This window comes from Zosterops lateralis (assembly GCF_965231275.1).
Source record: "Zosterops lateralis genome assembly, contig: HAP1_HAP1_SCAFFOLD_88, whole genome shotgun sequence".
NCBI classification, from domain to species: Eukaryota; Metazoa; Chordata; class Aves; order Passeriformes; family Zosteropidae; genus Zosterops; species Zosterops lateralis.
In genome coordinates this window covers 58,481-79,597 of record NW_028154586.1, presented here as the reverse complement: position 1 = coordinate 79,597, position 21,117 = coordinate 58,481, and the positions used below count along the sequence as shown (strand labels likewise).

The 21,117-nt window shown below is 52.5% G+C and overlaps 1 protein-coding gene across 1 annotated transcript; it reads right to left on the bottom strand.

Annotated features, from left to right (window-relative positions):
- Positions 1–13,074: 13,074 nt before the first annotated feature.
- Positions 13,075–14,819, bottom strand: LOC310923523 (uncharacterized protein; the record flags this gene model as incomplete). Its single annotated transcript, XM_083885492.1, has 4 exons — positions 13,075–13,500; positions 13,746–13,913; positions 14,351–14,388; positions 14,741–14,819. Coding segments are annotated over 4 exons (711 nt in total), but the record flags the coding sequence as incomplete, so codon positions are not given.
- Positions 14,820–21,117: the final 6,298 nt, after the last annotated feature.

Sequence of the window (21,117 nt, the reverse complement as noted above, 5' to 3'; positions counted from 1 at the left end):
CCAAAAGACATCAGATATGGTCGGGAGGCTCTGGAGCACAAAGGCGGGTGTGGGAGGGAAAGGGAATTCCCATGGGAATGTGGGATTCAGAAATGGGGAGACCAGGGAATGCAGGAATTCCCATGGAATTTCCATGGCTGGATCTCACTGTCATCCCAGTCAGGTGAGAATTCCATGGCTGGATCTCCCCCCCAGCCCACTGCCATGGGAATTCCATGGGGAAATGATTTGAATGGATGACCAATGCAATGAGAGCAGTGAGGTGAGGAGCAATCCCTGCTGGGATTCCAGGGGCCATCAATGCCAATGGTGTCCCCAGGCCGGCTCTGCTGTGCCCGTGGCAGCGCCAGGGGAGTGCCCTGTCCCTGCCCTGAGCCCAGCAGGAGCCTTTCCTTGGGTGTTCTCTGCCCTGCCCGGGGCAGGAGGGCACTGCCCCAGCGGCTTTGGTGGCCCCGGGCACCCGGCCGGGCTCCAGCCCCTGCAGGTGGCTCCTTGGGGATGTTCCAGAGCAAAGCTTAAAGCCAACAACAGTTTCTGGAGGGGATTGTCCCCCCTTGGCCTGTGCTGGGAGCCCAAGGGCAGCAGCCCGGGCACAGCAGCCCAAAGTGCTGGAGCTCAGTGTCCCTGGGCCAGGCCGTGCTGATGCCTTGGGAGGCTGACCTGAAACAGAGACTGGGCAGGGACAGAGAATAAAGTAGGGATTTATTGAATCCAGGATCCACCCTGGGCAGGACAGGAGCCCCACCAAGGCTGCACCCCGGGTGGACCAAGAACAGGCACAAAAAATGGCTGCCCAGTCACCAGATCTGACACTTTTATAAGTTTTGGTCCATTTGCATATTGGGGTTTATTTGTCCAATTACAGCTTCAGGTTGTGAGGTCTCATCCTTCTTGTTCCTCCCTTCAGTGCACCCTTGTTTGTGATTTTGGGCCTGAAAGGTGTCCTTGGTTCTGTGCAGAAAAAGGATTTGTTTTGTGTCCCTGCTCTGTGAAGAGCTGACTGGCACTGAATATGAGGCTCAGAACTGCATCCCTGGGCAGCACAGAATCTGCAAATATGAAAACTAAACCTTCAGGCATCATTTCCCCCCTTTAGAGGCTTGACAAGGCCTTTTCCTTGTTGAGTCTCTATCCTAAATATTTACTAATAATACGTATTCAATCACAAATAAGTAACTAACAATAGTGAACAGCTAGCAGTAATGAACGTTTAACCAGAGATAAATATCTAGCCATAAAAAAAACCCTAAACACCAGTAATAAACATCTAACAGTAGCATTGTCTTGTACAGTGAGGTATCATGCAAAGAAGAAGAATGATTATTGTGCACAGTTCTTTAAGTACAGAGGAGAAATCATTTAAAGCATGTTTTTGTCTGCATCAGTCTCAGTCTGTGTTTTTACAGTTGTTCCAGGAGCAGGAGCTCTCTTAGCTCTGGAATAGCCAATCCAGGTCCTTTGCCAGCAATGGTGACCGTGGTGAGAGTGGTCAGCAGGACTGGCTTGTAGAGGATCATTGTCCCACCACTGACACAGACCAGTCTCCAGGCTGGAATGGATGCACAGCTGTGTCCAGTCCTGGGGGTCTGGTCAGCACCAGGTAAGTCTGGAGCTGCTGCAAAGTGCAATCTAAAACCATTAGACATCTCTAGAAATCAAGTTTCCCCTTTCAAGGGAATTTCACCAAAAATATGTGGGATCTGATCTGCTCTGCCATATAGTATTTCGCAGGGACTAATGTTATCCCTCTTTGCCTGGTAACTCCACAAAATCTATTTGCCAGTAATCTCCAGGAAGATCCCCTGCTTTTGTTACTCCTAATACAACTCTTTTCCTGGTGTCAGGGTTGTTTTTCCAGCAGATTTCACATGTGCTCACTACTGATTGTATCATGTCAGTCATTCCCTTTCCTATTACTGCCTTTTTCAGCTGTTTCAGAACGTTTTCAACACCCAAATGTGTGTTTTCATGTTCTCTTTGAGCCAGCTCTGGCAGGATCAGGGGTGGGACTACAACCTGATTTGTGGTGTAACAGCCCACTCACCTTCTGTCATCTCAGCTTTGAGAAACTTGATTAGTTTGTGCTCTGCCTGGTCATATTTTGGGCTGAACCCTGACAAATTAATCTCTTTCTGTGGAATTACTGCGAGAATACCTTTTTCTGCAATCCCTCTTGCTGCTTTATCAGCAAAGCAGTTTCCCAGTTCTGGAGTGGTTTTCCCTTTTTGGTGACCTCTGCAAGGCATGAAAGCTACTTCTGTGTGGTTTTTAATGCTCTCTGAGAGGGCAAGTACCTGTTCAGCATGTTTGATTTGATTGCCTTGTGCGTTCAGAAGTCCTTTCTCTTTCCAGATGGCTCCATGGGCATGGACAACACTAAATGTATATTTAGAGTCAGTCCAGATATTTATATTTCCCTTTTTCCCTTCCTTCAGGTCCAGGGCTCTGGTTGGTGCAATCAGTTCAGCTTTCTGTGCTGACACATCTGCTGGCAGGGCCTTTGCCTCCATCACCTTATCCTGCCTGGTCACTGCACAACCCCTCATCCTTTGGCTGTTTTTCATAAAGCTGCTCTCACCTGTAAAAGGCTCCCAATCTGGATTTTCCAGGGGCACATCTCTCAGGTCCCATCGAGTGGAACAGACTTCTCCAATTGTCTGTAAACAGTTCTGTTTAGGCTCCTTGTCAATGAAGGTGGAGGACAAAACCATGGCAGGGCCAACAACAGAAGTTGTTTTCAGGGTAACATCATCCTGCTCTAATAACAGGGCTTGATGTTTAAGCATCGGGTTCCCAGGTAGCCAGTGCCCCCCTTTTGTTCCAGTGCAGCTGGAACAGGGCACGGGGTACAGACACTGCAGTGTGTCGCCCAGGGAGGAGTTTTTTGGCTTCCTGCATCAGGAGGAGTGTGGCTGCCACAGCCCTCAGGCATCCTGGGCAGCCCTGGGGAACATTGTCTGTCTGTCTGTCTGGAAAAGTGGCCCCAGCCCTCCGTGGATTCCCGAAGCTGTGCTGGTGCCCCCAGAGCCAGATTCCGTCTGTGGGCTGTGAAAAGTTCCAAAGGCTCAGTTAAGTCTGGCAGTGCCAGGGCTGGGGCTGGCCCTAGAGAGTGTTTCAGCTGTTGAAATGCTGCTCTGGTGTTCTCAGCCCACAGGATAATTCTTTTCTCGGCTGCTTTTCCTGGCCCATGTCGGGGTTTTTCCAGCTGTCCATAATCAGCCCTCCACAAAGGACACCACCCCCCCATTCCCAGGAAAGCTGCCTCTCTCTCCCAGTGTGGGGCTCTGGGAGTCCACAGGTGGCTTCTTTCCCTTCTTTGCTCAGCTGCCCGTGTCCACGGGAGATCTCCAGGCCCCAGTAAACTCCTGCTCCCTTGGCCATCTGTGCTTTGTCTTTAGAAACTTTGGACTCACTCCCTCCCAAAAAGTGTAATAAACTCAGGGTAAGTCGTGTGCAACCATCTCTAGTTTTGGCTGCACTCAGGATGTCATCTGCATATTGAAGAATAATTCCTTCTGGTTCTTGTTTTTTCCAGTCCTCTAATTCTCTTATTAGCTGGTTTTCAAATATTGTGGGGCTGTTCTTGTAATCTTGTGATAAAACTGTCCATGTGAGCTGAGTTTTCCTCCCTGTCTCAGGATCTTCCCACTCCAAAGCAAAGAGCTCCTGGCTGTTTTCATGCCCAGGAATGCAGAAAAAGGCACTGACAACAGTAAACCCCCCTAATTCGTCTGTCAGTGTGGTCAGAAGGGTGTAGGGATTGGCCACTATTGGGTTTATGTCCTCGGTGTTTTGTTAATTGCTCTTCAATCTTGTACTAATGGATAACTCTCCCCATCTGCTTTCTCAATGGCCAAAATTGGGCTGTTGGATTTGGGCTCCCATTGCACTAACAGACCGTGCTGCAGGAATGTTTTAGTTGCAGGTGCCAATCCCTTCCAGTTGTCTGATTTCCAAGGGAATTGTTTTTGCCTTCCCTTTGCTGTGGCTCCTGGTTTGAGTGCAATCCTCACTGGTTCTGCTGCCTTGGATCTTCCTGGGCCACCCCTGGCCCCCACTATTGGATTGGCCACATTTTCCACTTGGGCAGGGATTGCATCCAATTTTTCCTGTATAAAACGTGCAGCGACTTGGACAAATTTAGGTGCAGGAATTCTTTGTGGACCCTTCCCTTTTTTAAATTTAATTTCTGCTCCCAATTTCTGCAGCAAGTCCCTCCCCAGCAGCGGTTCAGGGGAGTTGGGCATAAAAAGGATGGATGTGGGACGGGTGGGGTTAAAGCAGTTCCTGTGCTTAGGAAAGGGAGCTCCAAGGGTCCCCGGTGTCCCCACTCCCATCCAAAGGTGGGAAAACCCGGGATGGTTGGGAATGGGGGTCCCGGGTGTCCCCGGTGCTGAGGAAAGGAGGGGCCCAGGGCGTCCCGGGCAAGGCAGGAATAGGGGCCCAGGGGGTCTGTGGGCCAAGGCCAAGGAGGCTCTGGGGGCAGGGAGAGGCGGGATGTCCGGGAAAGGGGCGCAGGGCTGTCGGTGCCGGGTCAGGGGGTGCAGGGGGAACCCATGGCCGGGAATGGGGGTCCGGGGCTCCCCGGGCTGACGGGAACAGGGGATGCCGGGGCTGGGAGAGGAGGATCCCCGGGCAAGGGGCTGCGGGGCGGGGTCGGGGCAGGATAAGGGGGCGCGGGGGGTCCCGGGGCCGGGGAAGGAGCTGCGGGGGGGTCCCGGTGCCCGGGAATGGGGATTCCAGGGGCTCCCGGGGGGGCTCCCCAAAGCCCCTCCCAAGGGGGAGCAGGAGCCGGCTCAGGAGCTGTGGGGAGAGAAAAGGGGCCGAGCCTGGCACGGGGGGACACGGGGGAGTCCCGGGCGCTCCGAGGGGGGGGACACGAGCCCCGGGGACCCCCCTCACCTTCTCCCGCAGGGGAGGCCGAGCCCCAGCCCCGGCAGACGGAGCCAAGACGGAGCCCCCGAGCCCCGGCAGCATCTTGGGGGGGCGTCCGGCGGCAGCTCCGGGGGCGGGAGGGGCAGGACCCGGGAAAGGGACCGGGATGGGCCACATTCCAAAGGCACTGTGGTCTGGAGAGGATGACTGAAGAAGAGCCTTTCCCACTTTCCAACCGTACCAAAGAAGCCCTCAATGTTATTTTCTACCTCTTAAGTTCAGAAGGAAATGTTGAGCTTTCTCAGAGGCTCAGAAGAAGAGGAATCTTTGAAAGGAGTTGAGATTTCAAAAAATTTATTTGTTTACAATTAATGCTAATATCCTACGCTAAAATCCTACAGTATAATCCTACAGAAAAATGCTAAATAGAATTCCGTTCTGCAGTCCTACTCTATAATTATTCTCTGGACTGGTGATGGAGCAAACAGTTTTAACGTTGATGTCTCCTTCTTCTCTCCTGCTTCCACTCCTTCACCATCATGATTAGTGGCACCAGGCTGGATGTTGGCTTTGCCAGTGTTACAAATGGATGCTGCACAAAGGGAAAAAAAAAAAAAAAACAAAAAAAAAACCAAACAAAACAATAACCCAACACTGTCCAATATTTTTTAAATGAAAAGAAGATTGAGTCAGAGTAGGTTTAAGGACCAACCGTAGGGCAGCAGTGGCAGAGTTTGCTGCAAGAGCTGCTAAGTGCCCCAGCCCTGGAAAGATTTCAGGTCTGAGCATCCTGATCTCTTTCAAGATGCCCCTGCTCATTGCAGGGCACTTGGACCAGATGAGCTTTCCAGGTCCCTGCCAGCCCAGCCCAGTCTAGGACTCCTGGCTGTTTTCATTTGAACAGCACCAAGAGTGGAGGTGAGGAGGAGGGGGCTCATCTGATGCCTTGCACTTGAGTGGAGGAGGAGCCCATCCCTGGGACACTGTTTCCCTGCAGCCCCTTGGCATTTTACCTGCAGCAGCTCCTGGGCAGACCAGCGCCGCGCCTCGTCTGTCTGCAGGCAGCAGCTCAGGAAGTCCCGCAGCAAAGGGGAGAGGAGCTTGGGCTGCTGCAGCTCTGGGGTCCCTTTGGTGGCTATCAGGAGCTGAGCCTGGAGAAAAAGGAAACACCAGTCTCTCAGCTGCTTCTTTCACCTCTGGAACTGCTCTCCCACATCCCATTGTTCAAGCTGCACTCTGCAGTGGCAGTTTCTGCCGTGGCACAGAGGCAGAGAGGACTTTCCTGGACCAACAAAAACCCAAAGCCCAATGCAGCCACAGCTTTTCCAACATGCAGCAGATCTTGCCTTGGCAGCTGATTTCATTGACTGACCTTGTTAGTGGAAACTACATCAGCAAAAGCATGTTTGCTTCTCTGAGGGTGCACCTGACCAGCTTGGCAGGCTATTTGGAAGAGGGACTTTGCTCTATTAACTCACTCTACTATTTCCAAGAATTATTACATGCAAAGCATCTCGGCAGTGCTTGTTGGTCCCTAAAGCACAGCTGCCATCAAACAAAAGTCATCAAGCTTTTTGTTTGTTTCTTCTCTCCAAACCACTCTTTTAGAAACTTGGTTGGGTTTGGGCTTCTTCCCTTCATTTCAGGAAAGAGAACAGCAGTTCTAAGATGGTTGTTTCCTGTTAGTGGGGCCATCTACGTGGCCAAAAGAGCTGGAACGACTTCTAAGCCAAAGCCAAATGTTGCCTGAGAAGGGAGATTGTTTGTGTGGGGTAAGGCTTGAGTTCCCTCAGTGATGCAACCAAAACTCCAGCAGATGCTGATGTGCTGCAGGAACATTTTCAGAAAGGGACCGTGGTGGAAGTAGTTCCAGCAGATGGCAATGGGATTTTGTCCAATGGCACACAGAAGGTGGGCTGGGGGAGAAAGACAGCGGGATCAGAGAGTATTTACACCTTACCGAGTGAGGAGTTTCATTATAATAAGGAGGTTCTCCTTCCACCATTTCAATGGCCACAATCCCAAAGGCCCAGATGTCAATTTTGGGGCCATATGGGTGACCTTTCACCAGCTCAGGTGCTCTCCACCAGTAAGTGCCGACCTCTGAGCTGCGTCTACTCTGCTCAGGGGTGAGTAGAGCAGACAAGCCAAAATCAGCTGGGGAGAAAGCAAAAGACTGTTTTGATTTGAATCCTGTGCAATTAGGAAAGCAAGCAAAAGAATTGCCCAGTAGAAGTTGGAGAATGTGCTGTTGAATCTCCTGCAACAGTCCCTGCTCTCTTTCCTCAAGACTTTAGCCAAGGAAATTTGGCATTGGATACTTCAAAAACCCCCACATTTTTTACACTGCCTCCAGCAGTGGCTTTTGTTGCCCTGAAGCTTTAGACTTGTAGCTCCCTCTCTCTGGAAGGGACACACACAGAGCAAAGCCACTCTGGACTGCTTGTTCCCTGCCATAGCTCTGTGCACGTTGCAACCGTGTGGTCAGCTCACAGCAGGGCTCCCTGCACTGCCAGCAGCACCATTTTTGGGGAGCTGGCAGTCACTCCAAAGCAGCCCCACACCCCCCCCATCCCTGGAATGCTGCACCTGACCAAGAATATACTGACCCAGCTTGACAGAGCCATCGGTCCTGAGGAGGATGTTGGGGCTCTTCAAGTCTCGGTGCATCACGTGGTGGGAGTGGAGGTAATTCAGTCCTTGGAGGCACTGAGAGAGAAACCAGAAACAGGAGGGCAAAAATCAGGGATGGGATTTCATCACACAAGAAAGGAAACAGCTCTCCAAGATTCCCTCTCCAGGGGAATGGGGAGGAATGGCAGAAGACAGTGCCATTGAGAGGAAGAGCTTGCTGCTCCAACACTGGCAGAGCAGCACCCTTCTAAAGAAAGGCATGTCAGCTTGTCAAAGAGCAACAGCAACTGCTGGTGTAGTCTCTGCCCTGCAAACCAGCCAGGATGATGCTCCTGCAGTGGAGGTGCTCAGAAGTCAAGAGCATTTTGGCTGCACTGCTAACCTTTTCAGCTGAGCACTGAGAGAAATGAGTCTCTCTTTTTTCTTTGCTGTTCCTTTCAAATGCTGCCACCACCACCTTTGCTTTTACAGGCAAGGAAATGCAGTGCAGGCCAAAGTTTAGAGAGGTAAGATGGAGAAGAGGAAATCCAAGAGCCAGAGTGAGAATGCAAGAGCAGGAGAGAAGAGGACAAGAACAGAGTCCAGTGAGTGCAGGGGCACTGGCAGGCAGTTCACGTGGGATGCTCTTGCTTGCCCAGAGCATTCCAGCGACACAGAAACAAAGCCTGGCCCATGGAATGGCTCCTGTTCTGAGCCCCTTTCCCAGACAGTCCTGCCCCAGCCCTGGGAAGCACAGCTGGGATCCCTGACTGACCTCCCGACTGACAATCGCTATCTCATCTTCTGTCATCTCAAACGCCTTGACAGCGTCGAACAGAGTGCCTCCATCCATGAACTCCATCACCAGCCAGAGTTCCTCATGCACAAGGTAGCTGAAAGAAGGGAACAAGGCCATGCAGTGAACATGCATGTGTTGGTTTCTTTGCTTGATTCTTGTTTCTGGATCCCTTTGTGACAAGGACAGAATGAAAGGAATAGACATTCCCTCCAGGCTGTGCACTGTTTGCAGTCTGTGCACATTCAAGGAGAACAGCACATCTGTGAAAAAGGAGATGTTTTAGATGGCCAGCAGGCAAAAAGTGCAGTTTAATAACAGCCAAGATGAAAAACCTGTCCCACGGGGTATTTCTGGAAATAAGCACCTAGTGTTCCTGGCATGGACAGCCATGGAAAAGAGGGGCAACAATCCAAGGGAAATCCTCTCTAGGGTGCTTCATCAGCATTAAAGAAACCTTAAAAATCAATCCTGAGACAACACGGAGCCAGTGAGCTTACAGGGTATTGACTTAGTATGGTAGGGTTGATGCAGGTTTTTGAACAATTTTTCAACTATGTGTTTGAAAGCCAGGGAAGACTCATGCAGACAAAATACACTCTCTTCCCATCCATTGGAGATGAGTAGAGAAATAATAATTACCCAATAATTACCAGCTCTCTTTTCTGCCAGTGTCCAAAGTGGGTTTTTAACCTTGCATGCTTTTAGTATGGAAACAAACCTTCATGGGATGAGACCATGATCACTCACCTGTCTAAATAATTTACAATATGGGGACTCGTGCTCATCCTCATGATTTTGATTTCAGTTAAAAGGTCTTCTATCATGAGTCCTTGGAGATCAATTTTTTTGATGGCCACCTAGAATGACATGGAAAATCAGCAACTTTAGTAGTTGGTGGCACGAGACCACAGCACACATGAGATGAGTGAGTTAGCAATGACACAGGTGAGCCTTGCCAAAGTGCCTTGGGATTAGACAAAGGAGTAATTAGGAACTGACATTCCAACAGCTCATTTCTCTGCTCCTTTGGAGGCCACTTACAGGACACGTGGCCACTGACATTTTGCCTTGTCCACTTGTTAGCAATCATGTCTCAACTATCACCCCCAAAGCTCTGAGCACACTCTCTGTTTCTCTGTCTGCACTTCAGAAGAAGTAAAGCGTGCCTTGGTACTCTGTGGATACATCTTGGGCTACAGGCAGGGCTTGGGGCTTTTAGGGAGGCCTTGCAGATCTCTCCCTGCGTGCAGTTCCCACGTGCAGCACTGCAGGTGGCTGAGGAACTGCCAGGAACATTCAGATGTATTTGCTGGCAGCCAGAAATGAGAATTCAGCACTCTGAAGCCGTCGGCCCAGAGAGCAGTGAGATGCTCTAAGGCAGCACCACCTTTGTTGGAGCAATTGAGAGCCAGGGAGAGCGTCCTTCTCTGAAAGGAACCGCTGCCCTCCTTGCCTTCCTCCTGGCAGCTGAGCAGGACAAAGACTGTCCCAAATGCACTTGGCAGGCTGGCACCAGTCTGTGCTTCTTGTGCCTTTGCAGCACAGCTCTCCCCACAGCTCCAGCTCCAGCTGACACAAGAGAGGAAAGCCCTGGAGAGCAGCAGGATCTGCAGGGGCTGTTGACACTTACCTCTCCTCCTGTGGCAGCGTCGACCGCTCTGCAAACATCTCCAAAGCCCCTAGAAACAAAAGAGCAGCAAAGAAAGGAGAAGCCATTTAGATCTTGGAGTGAAAGCCAGCCCAGACAGGAGATATCTGCTGGAAATGCCTCAAACCTGCAGCATGCAGGAGGGCTCTGCCAGAAGGGAGATGATGCATTTTCCTCTGCAGTGCATGGGCACTGGGCCTGTTCCTGAAGCATTGGGCTTTAGTGCCTCAGCTCAAAAGGCCAGGTGATTATTTCATCTCGAGTTTCAGTTTCTAAACTGGGCATTTTTTCTCCTGAGCACAGACTATTTCCTTCAGCAAACACTTGGGAAGAAATATTCCTGAGAACCGTTATCTCACTGCTATGGTTGGGGGTAGGTTTTTGTTTCTGGCAATGAAATACAAGTGTCTTTGACAATGCCTCCTGACCACACTTACAAATTCTGGCTGGTACTGAGACATGGGGCAGACTAACCCAGTGTCTGAAGATGTTTGCAGCTTGCCTGACTTCACACTTGGTAGATATTCCAGCAGCAAATCACCTGCCCCATGACTGTGGAGAACAAACTGTGGTTGGACTCACCCTCTGCCAACATTTTCCAGTTCAATGTATTTCCTGCGGGGATTTTCCATGTTCACCATTTTCCCTGAGGGAAACAAAATGCAAGATGCTCACTTGAAAGCAGAGATCCCACTATCCAAGAGATACAAAAGGCAGCCCCACGGGGGCTGTGCACTCTGGGCTTCTGAGTCCTTTGTGCTCAGCTGGGTAACACCAACAAGCACAACAAGACAGGCAGCTCTGCAGTACAAGCAGGCCAGCACAGAGCCTGATTTTCCACAGGCCTTTGAAGAGATCTCTTGACAGAAAACAAAGCAGAGGGAGATGCATTCCCAGGAGAGGAGGGCACCTTCTCCACCTTGCAGCAGCTGGCCAAGAGAATGCCTTTCCCTTTGTAAAGCAAAGCAGCTGATGCTGTAAGCAATGCCAAGGGGGCCTCCAGCAGCAGCAGGAGCCTGAGGGGTGATGAGCAGGCTGAGCTGGAAGACGCCCTTGGCCGTGGCCCAGGTGGAGAAGCACAGTGCTCCTCCTCCCCCTGAGAGCAGGGATCAGTCCCTGCCATTGCACTGGCCCTCTCAGCCCCGCACACGTGCCCATCTTCCCGCAGCGGGCAAGGGCAGCAAGGACAGCAGTGCTCCCTCCTCAGGGGCCGGCGGGACACGGACAGCTGCCCAGAGGAGATGCTGCCCCTGGCTGAGCCCAGCCCAGGCCATGCAGGAGCCGGCCCAGAGCAGGGGCTGCTGCCTCGGGGCAGCTCCGCGCTGCAGCGGCCGGGCGGCAGCGGGACTCTCCCAGCTCAGCAAGGCTCCAGCCTCTGCACTCACACCGGCCCTCAGGGCCAGGGCAGCCACCACAACAAAGCTGCCAAAGCCCCAGCACCAGCCCTGACAAGCCATGGCAAGAAGGCACAGCCACACCCAGCCCCTTCCAAGCCGAGGACCCCATTCAGGACACAGCAGGATTGGCTCTGTGCTCAGACACACCCAGGTGCACATCAAGGCCCTTTTTGTGCCAACAGGGGATGGGAGACACAGAGTCACCTGGGCTCTGTTCTCAGCCCCCCCAGGTCTTATCTGAGAGCACAGCACTGGCAGCTCTTCTGGGCAAGAAGCAGATTCAATGACTTGTGCTGCAGAATCACAGAGGACTTGATGTGTGTTCCTCGAGACTGATCTGAGCAGGGCTTGGGTCAATGGGCAGCATTCTAACAGTCATGGGAATGACTGGGAATCAGGGATGGAAAAGTGCCATGGATCTGAGGAATACACAGCAGAGGGGCTGGAGGCTTGCTCCTGAGAAATGCCTACAGTGCACTTTGATCTGATCAAGCCCCAGGGATGTATTACTTGGACACATCTTTCTAAGAACAAAACCAGGATTTTAAATACAGATTGTGATAAAATTATCTGTCCTTTCAACGGGGGCTCTAAAAGAACACATCTGGCTCTTGGTGTCACCTGATGTTCTTTCAAAGGAGTTCTCACTGACAAATATAAAATATTATCAAAAAAAAAAAACAAAAAAAACCCTGTAAATGTAGTAGTGGTAAAAAGAACAGTCATAAAAATGACACCAGAAAGACACATGGGGCAGAAGAGCTCCTTCAGGATGGAGAAAAAAAGTCTTCCCAAAAAAATCCAGAAAAACCCCAAACTAAAACCAAAACCACAACCAAGAGACAAAACACCTAAACCGATCAATTTCTTTGAAGTTTTTTTTCTCTGGTGATGGGTGAGAAGTCAGGAGTCTAAGGAGAATTTAGGAAGCTAACCATTCTATCCAGTTTGGCCACTAGCACAGAGGACTTGCCCAGATCATTTCCTAGGTCACAGCCTTCTGCTGATGCAAGAACAAGCCCTGCTTCTGCCTTCAGCAGACAGGGAAGCTCAGGCAAAGCCCAGCACGTCCAAGCTGCCCTCAGAGGCAGCAGGAACACCCAGAGCACTCTCTTGCTGCCTTGGAGCACAGCATTTCCTGTGGGGAGCCCTAAATGCCCCTGGGACACCACAGTGAGGAGGATCATTTGGTGCAGCTGTGCTGACACGTGCACACAGTGCACTGTCCCTCAGAGAAGAAAGACACCAGACGTACTCAGGAGCTCCAGGGAGTCATCCTCCACCTCCTGTTGCTGAGCAGCAGCTCTGTCACTGCTGGAGAGGAACCAACTGCCCGGGCTCCACTTCTGAGCTGGGGCAGCAAAGGCTCCTTCAGGTGACACTGCTGCTGCTGCTGCTGCTGCAGGTTCAACAGAAGAGCCTGTGGAGATCTGAGACAACAAAGGAGTTTGTGTCAGAAAAGTGGCTGGCAGAGATTAGCCCCAGATCCCGTTTCAAATGCAAGCCCTTAGGGAGGTGCTGTCAGCCACATGCAGGGCTCTGCCATGGGTTTTTTCTGATGTTCACTTCTCTAACTGGATGGGTCAATCCCAAAGGCTGGTTTTACTCAAGTTCATGGCCAGATTCATTTTCCATTTCCTCCAAAATCCATTTGCATGGATTTTCTGAAGGATGACTGCCAAAATGACCATTCCATTTCCCTGAAAGAACTTTTTTCCCCCTTCCAAGGGCTGCAGACACACTTGCAGCTCCTTGTTCAGATGTTCTACCTCCTCCCATGGAGTCCTCTTTTTCTCCCCCATCTTCAGAAAGTGTCCAAGGGGCAGCGCTTCTGCCTGGGACAGTTTCTGGTCCTCGCAGGAATCTCGGGTCTCCTCGCTGCCAGTCGTTTCGTCCTCCAGCCCCTCGTCCGTTGTCCTGATCCTAGCCTGGGTTTCCTGCAGCTCTTCCTGAAGCTCCTCACTAAAGTTCTGAGAAGAACAAGGAGAAGCTTTCATGAGTGGAGTTGCTGCCACTCCTCTACTCACCTGGTTTTTTAGATTGCGCCTCAGCCAATAGATGTTCCAGTGGTCTTGAAGACGCCTGATCTGTTCCGTGTCTCTCCTCTTCACTCCCATGATGTCACTGGGGAACACACACAGCTCTGCTTGTGCCTCTGCCTCCATGTTCTGTAGACACAAATGCAGAGCAAGTGACTGTGAGATGCTGCCCCTGTCAGAATCCCAGCAAGCTGGGGCCTAAACAGGACAGCTCAAAGCCCATTTTCCAGGGGTCACTGGCTGAGGGGAATGGCTGGCTCCTGGCAGGACTCCAGCACTCAGCATCCTCAGCCACCAACAGCAAGAGCTGGCTGCTCAGAAACTTGCAGCTCTGCCTTGCACTAAAGACAGCACCCTCCAGGACTGGCACTTACTGTCTGGGAAAGTTGTGGCTGTGGTGTGACCACAGCTGGAGCCTGGTGGTCATTTGGCTCCATTTGTGGTGTCACCACAGCTGGAGCCTGGTGGTCATTGGGCTCCTCTCTGGCCTCTTCTCCAGGAGCACAGGGAGCCAGAGGAGAATCTTCCCTTGGTTCTGTGCTCTGCGGACAGACAGGAGAGTGAGACACAGGCCATTACCTGTCATTTATAACCTTCTTTCTGTTCAGCTCTAGAGCCAGCTCTACTAAGCACAAATCATCATCTTTTAGAGCAATGGGATTCTAAGTTGCTCAGACTAAATTCAAATGGGCTGACTCAAGTGGACTGAAAATTGCTCTGAATTAGATAATCCCCCCTGGCTACTCTGGGCAGGCAACATTCTCTCTGCAAAACTGGGCTTTTAGTTCATTTAAAGCTCTGCAATGGAAAATTAGGAAATAGCCAGTGATGCCTTTGCTCTTGCTGCTGCAGACATGGAAATGGATTTTCTTGCAGCCTACTCAGCTGGCCCTCTACTCTCTACTGCCCCAGGCCAAGCTCACAGCTTGCTGCACAATTCTTAAACACCAGGAACATCAAATGTTCCTTTCCCACTCACCTGCGGATCGGCCCCTCTGAATACCCGGCTCAGGTGACCTGCAGTGGGCAAGGGAAAATGAACCAGATTCTTTGAGGAAACTGGAAACAACCAGAACATTTTTAGAAGGTCTCCCAGTCCCCCATTTTCCAAGTTGTGCTGCTTGACCCAGCAAAGGGAGGAAAGGACAGACTCTGCTGCCACAGACTGTCCCATGGAGGGAACACAACCCCTGCAGGTTCCCTTGCAAATGCTGCCCACACAGCCCTGGCCACAGACACTCCCTTTGGAGCTGAACGTGTTGGCAGGAGGAGCTTTACCCAAGTGGCATCCAAGTGGTCTTTCTGTTTCGAAAGAGCAGGAAGGCACAAAAGCCAGGTTAGGTGACACCCAGGGAAAACCTCTACTTACCTGCCAGGTTGGACATGAAATAGGTTGAATAACCTATTCCATAAGCAGCGAAAACTGCAGCAGCAAGTTGCCCAATCATTGTGGGAACTGCTGCGCAATTTTCAAACTGCTGAAAAACAAGAAAAAAACAAGTCTCTTGTCAATGAGCCTCTGCTCGCTGACAAAAGCCTCGAGCGCAGGAGCGAACTCCTACACAGAGCGAACTCGAGAGCCGCTCTGACACCCCTGAGGCCTCCCGGTCTCCAAGGCAACCTTGTGATGTCACCACGAGCACGTGGCAACCGTGCCCTGACATCACAAAGCAAAGGCTCTGTGCTGGTCTGTGAATTGGTGCAGGTGGATGGAGTGATGTTTGTGTAGGCCCAGGCTGCATTTTTCCCTGTGTCCCCCCTGGGCTGCCTTTTTCAGCTCTTGTTTTTCCCCCTGTGCCCCCTGTGTCCCCTGTGTCTGTGCTGGGTCCCAGCTGGCGGCTGGGCCGGGCGGAGCAGCAGTTCCAGCCCCGGGTGTCCCTGGAGCGCTGGGAGCTGCCGGTGGCCCCAGGCACTGTCCCCTGAGGAGCTGCTGAAGGACAGGGAGACACAGGGGGCTGAGGGAGCTGAGGAGGCGCTGACGCTGCAGGGACGGTGCCCTTGAGCTGCTGGGGGCACTGAGGGCTCTGGGGGAGCAGAGGGCCACGGGGGCACTCAGGGCACAGGGAAGTGGCACAGGCTGAGGGCGCTGGCGGCTCCAAGGCCCCGGGATGGCTCCGAAGGGATGGAGTGGGCTGAGAGGACTGTGAGGGGCTGAAGAAACTGAAGGGGGCCGGGGCTTTGCCCAGGGCACGCTGGGGCTCAGGGGATGGAGGGGCCAGCAGGGAGCACACAGGGCTCCGGGCCTGCAGCTCTGCCAGCCCTTGGAACCAATTGCAGAGGCTCCACTTTGGCCACAGCTGCCCTGCAGACCTTGAGCACAGGCGGGCACTGACAGGAGGCAGCAGGGAGAAGCTGAAGGCCACCAGCTCCAGCAGTGCCCAGGGAGCTGCTGCTGCCAGCCCAGAGCCCGGCTGAGGCCGCAGGGCCGCTCAGGCAGCCTGGGGCTGAGGGGGGCCTGGCCTTTGGCCCTGGCCTTTGGACAAACTTGTTCTTTCTCACCCTCCTGGGGAGGCGCTGCCATTTGCCCTGCCCTGACTGAAGGGCAGCTGCTGCCAAGGGAAACGGCCCCATCCTGACTCAGTGTTCCCTTTGCTCCCCACGGGTCCCGTCTGCTGTCCCTGTCCAGGAGAGCTGCTCTGCACGGGAGGAAGAGACCCAGGGAGAGCCCGGGGACTTGGGCAGCTGCAATTCCTGCTGATGGACTTGGAGTTAGAGATGGTCACAGTGGGACTGAGAGTTAGAAGTCGATGGTTATTTATATAGCCTGATGTAGACTGGTATTTGTACAGGTATATATGTATGTCTATTGTTCTCTTGATGCATGTATACTGATGTGCTGACATCTGTATTTATACTGACATACTTGTTCGGATGTATGGCTGTAGTGTTTTGTTGATAGGGTTGTAAGGATTCTTATATTGGTACATTGATATTTGTATACTTATAGATAGGTTTTTTGTGTGTGTATTTCTATATGCTTTGCTTTATGTCATACGAAATATAAATTATAGGTTTACATCTGTAAAGTGTATAGTAATGTGGGTACAAATGCTTAAATATATCTTGAGTTGTATGGTTATAGAATTCTATTTCTTTAATACTGGCTCTGGGATTCTTTAGAGCGGAATACTGACAATTTGTATTTGTATATAGGATATATAGTTGGAATAATATGTAATAAATTAAAGGGTAAATTTCAATGGATATTTCTGTATAGTGAGTGGTTGTAAAAGGTTACAATAAATTACTTCTTTTAACTGAAAGTTATAATTGTATTTATTTACATAGCACAATTGTAACAATAAACTAGTTTTCTAACCTTGGATATTTGTGTGTTTCTATACCGGCAGTGTGGGTGTAGTAATTTAAAATAAATTTCATATTTAAACCAAAGTTGATTTTTCTGTATTTGTACATTGGTATTGCAGATGTCATGATCTGCAAGCAATTCAATGTTTCCACTAAAAGAAGTGTAGATTTGTGCTGCCCAGAGCAATGAGCAGATGTAAAGGTGACGATGGGGGAGGATTTTGTCCATGGAATTCTCCAGCCATGCCCAGCACATGCCCCACTTGCACTCAGGCTGGGCAAGGCAGGCACAGATTTGGGAGGGCAGCAGAGCCACACTTTGGCCGAGAACTGGCTGCAAAGGCTGCTGAGAAAACTCCGGGACTCCACGCAGCGTCCAACTCCAAGCAGAGCCACCCAGGGAGGACAAATCCACCGGCCAGGCCACGGGCAGCTCTTCAGGAAGCGCTCCAAGTGTCCCTCTGAAGGTCATCCTGGAGCCCAGGAGCCAACAGGGATCCTGAGCCAGCTCCGCTGCCTTTGGCAGCACTTTGGCCAAGGAGCTGCAGCAAGGGGGAGGCAACAGGGACTGAGACTGCTGCAGGCTGGGCAGGGAGGAAGGGCCAGGGACACTTGTGCTGACATGCTCCACAATCCACAGGGATGGGGGACAACTGGGAAGCAACAAGTTCTCCCAGGCACGACAGGGATGGAAGCCCTTGGGGTGGAGTTCCCTGCAGGAACTGCCAGGGGAGTTGCTGCTGGGATCAGCAGCAGCAGAAGGCAGCAGGATCTGCTCCTTTTCCTGGCTCTGTGTGCAGGGCACAGGCTGTGCTGGCCCTGCTCCCACAAAGCCCTTGCCCATGGAGGCTGCAGGCTCAAAGCAATCCCAGTGCAAAGAGAGGCTTTGCAGCTGAACTCCACTGCCCTTGTGTTTGGGGCTGGAATGGCTCTCATGCCAAAGCACAGCAGGGAACCAGGGCTTGGGGAGGCAGAGCCTGTAGAGGGAAAGAGAGATCAAGCACTCACATTCCTCAGATTCCTTCAGCTCTATTCTTTTGGAGAATGAGAAATAAGCAAGCTGGGGAGAGGCACATGCAGTCCTTTGAAAAAACATGGTGTCTAACAAGTCCTGTGGGAGAAGAAAAAGAGGGAGCAACCTTGCCTTGTTTTCATAGCCTGTGTCTTCTGCAGAGGAGACAATGGGATGTGCAGGAGGGGAGGAATAACTGTGATGACCCAGTCTGCCTTGCTGTGCACTGATACACTTTGTAGCAGTGACCATTAGAGGTAATGCCAGATTCTTATTTAGCATCATGACACGCTGCTGCTTCATTGCAAAACTGCCTCAGTGTGGAGAAAATCAGCTCAATTTCTTGTCAGTTTAAGTAGATGTGGTGAGAAACCGTGACACAGATTAAAACAGGTTTTCTAACCTCATCATCCAGAGGGAATTTTGTGTTGCCTTTTCTTCATTGTATGCACAACATTGTTGAGTTGTTCTGTATCCTCCAGGGAGGTATCCACTAGTGACTGAAAAAAAAAACGGGATTACGGCCTCCATTCTCTTTTAACACATACTTGCACTAAGCTGTAGCTTCAACTTAGTAAGGAAAAGGAGAGATTTTCTTTAGTCCTGCAGTGTGGAATAAATGGTGTAGGAACAGCCACAATCCCAGCTGTAAGAACAGCGTGTTCTGGGTCTTAACAGGACATTGTGGACAAGAAAGCACCACAATCTCCATGATTCACCTCTTAGGTCAAACCAGAATGGTTCCTGGTGTCAAAGCAGCAGGTGATGGGAATAACAAATGTCCCTGGGCTGGGGCAGAAGCCTGGGAGTCAAAGGCTTGGGAAAAGAGAGCTGGCAAAGGCAGGCCGAGGTGCAGGCAGGCATTGGGCTGAAGGCAAGAGGCAGCTGGTGCTGCCAGCACGGGAAGGGACTCCAGGCACAGGAGCTGCCGGCGGCAGGAGCAGCTCCTGCTGTCACTGCCAGGGAAGGACTGGCAGCAGGCAGGAGCAGCGGGCACATTGCTGATGGACAGCTGGCAAGTTGGAGCGGCCAGCCCAGGAACAAGAGAGGTGCTGCTGCTTGGAAAAGTAGTTTATGGCATGGCTGGATCAGCCTCACCAAGGTCAGGCTGTTACAGTCCGGCCCATCATGGAAAATGCCTTCCAGCACAGAGTCCCCATGGCCCAAGCAGAAGCAGCAGCAGCAGCCCCGATACAATGAATTCTATTCCTAAATCATCCAACCAGCCACAAACACGATGCTGTTCCTGTCTTTTTGCACCTCTCCTGGTCTAACACAGTTGTGTGACAATGGGAATCATTTCTTACACAAGGTCTGTGCCTACAGCCTGTCTATTCTGTCTGGCAATGTCAGCAATGCTCTGGTATGTTTATATTATGCCTAGGACTTAGTTAACTTTGTACAAGGTAATGCTGCTGAACCGGAAACTGGACTTTAGGGCTTTTTTATCAATTAATACAGTCTCTTCTTTGCTTAAGGCACTTAAGGCATATTTTTACTTACCTGAAACTAAAACTCACATTCCCACTTCATGTCTGTGTGAATTTATGGATCTCAGTTTCCCTGAGGGTTTCAAACCAGCCCCTGCATTCTTTTCTGCCTCTAAGCCTGTGTGCACGGGGTCCTGGGAGATTTCTATCTGCTTTCCACCAGGGCTGGGACACGACTCCATGGGTCCCTTCTCTCCTCCTTCCCAGGTCTCCACACAGTGCAGGTGGTTTCCAGCTGTGACCTCCTGTCCAATGGAGCATCCATGGATCCCAGTTCCCCCAGTGTAGACCCAGTTACCCCCAGTCCCTCTCAGTGTGTTCCCAGTCACTCCCAGTATGGTCACAGACACTCCCAGTATATCCCAGTTACCCTCAGCACACTCATGGTCATTCCCAGCCACATCCACTTGTCCCAGAAAGGTTCCAGTTTTCCCCAGTATGATCCCAGTCACTCTCAGTCTAATCCCAGTATATCCCAGTTGGTCCCAATCTGATCCCTCTCCCCAGTTCTGGTCCTGCTGGGTCCCAGTGTGCTCTGATCCTGCTCCCAGTGGGTGCCAGTCCTGGGCCCGGTGTGTCCCGGTGTATCCCAGTGTGTCCCGGTGTGTCCCGGTGTATCCCGGTGTGTCCCGGTGTGTCCTGGTGTCCCAGCCCATCCCAGCTGGTCCCAGCCCATCCCAGTCCCTTTCCCGGGTCCTGCCCCTCCCGCCCCCGGAGCTGCCGCCGGACGCCCCCCCAAGATGCTGCCGGGGCTCGGGGGCTCCGTCTTGGCTCCGTCTGCCGGGGCTGGGGCTCGGCCTCCCCTGCGGGAGAAGGTGAGGGGGGTCCCCGGGGCTCGTGTCCCCCCCTCGGAGCGCCCGGGACTCCCCCGTGTCCCCCCGTGCCAGGCACGGCCCCTTTTCTCTCCCCACAGCTCCTGAGCCGGCTCCTGCCCCCCCCGGGAGGGGCTTTGGGGAGCCCCCCCGGGAGCCCCTGGAATCCCCATTCCCGGGCACCGGGACCCCCCCGCAGCTCCTTCCCCGGCCCCGGGACCCCCCGCGCCCCCTTATCCTGCCCCGACCCCGCCCCGCAGCCCCTTGCCCGGGGATCCTTCTCTCCCAGCCCCGGCATCCCCTGTTCCCGTCAGCCCGGGGAGCCCCGGACCCCCATTCCCGGCCATGGGTTCCCCCTGCACCCCCTGACCCGGCACCGACAGCCCTGCGCCCCTTTCCCGGACATCCCGCCTCTCCCTGCCCCCAGAGCCTCCTTGGCCTTGGCCCACAGACCCCCTGGGCCCCTATTCCTGCCTTGCCCGGGACCCCCTGGGCCCCTCCTTTCCTCAGCACCGGGGACACCCGGGACCCCCATTCCCAACCATCCCGGGTTTTCCCACCTTTGGATGGGAGTGGGGACACCGGGGACCCTTGGAGCTCCCTTTCCTAAGCACAGGAACCGCTTTAACCCCACCCATCCCACACACCTACCCACCCCCAGCCTAAACTTTTTCCCAGCCCTGGATCCCCCCAAGCCCCTTCCCTGCTCTCCCTTCCCTTCCCTTCCCCTCCCACACCCACCTTTGTGCTCCAGAGCCTCCCGACCATATCTGATGTCTTTTTGGGGCCCTTCCACACAGGTGTGTCCCAGGTAATGCTTCATCTGCTCCACCAGGATCCCTTTGCATTCCCAGCACCTCTGGGTGATCCAGTGGCACCGTGGGACACTGTAAAGCTCCTGGATCCCAGCTGGAAGGAGATGAAATCCCACCCGTCGTAGCCGTACCGTTGGGATCCATGGATTCTCCATTGGACAGGAGGTCACAGCTGGAAACCACCTGCACCGTGTGGAGACCTGGGAACGAGGAGAGAAGGGACCCATGGAGTCATGTCCCAGCCCCACAGAGCCCCTTGGAGCTCCCTGGATTCCCATTCCAGCCCCACAGATCCCCCCCATCCCCAG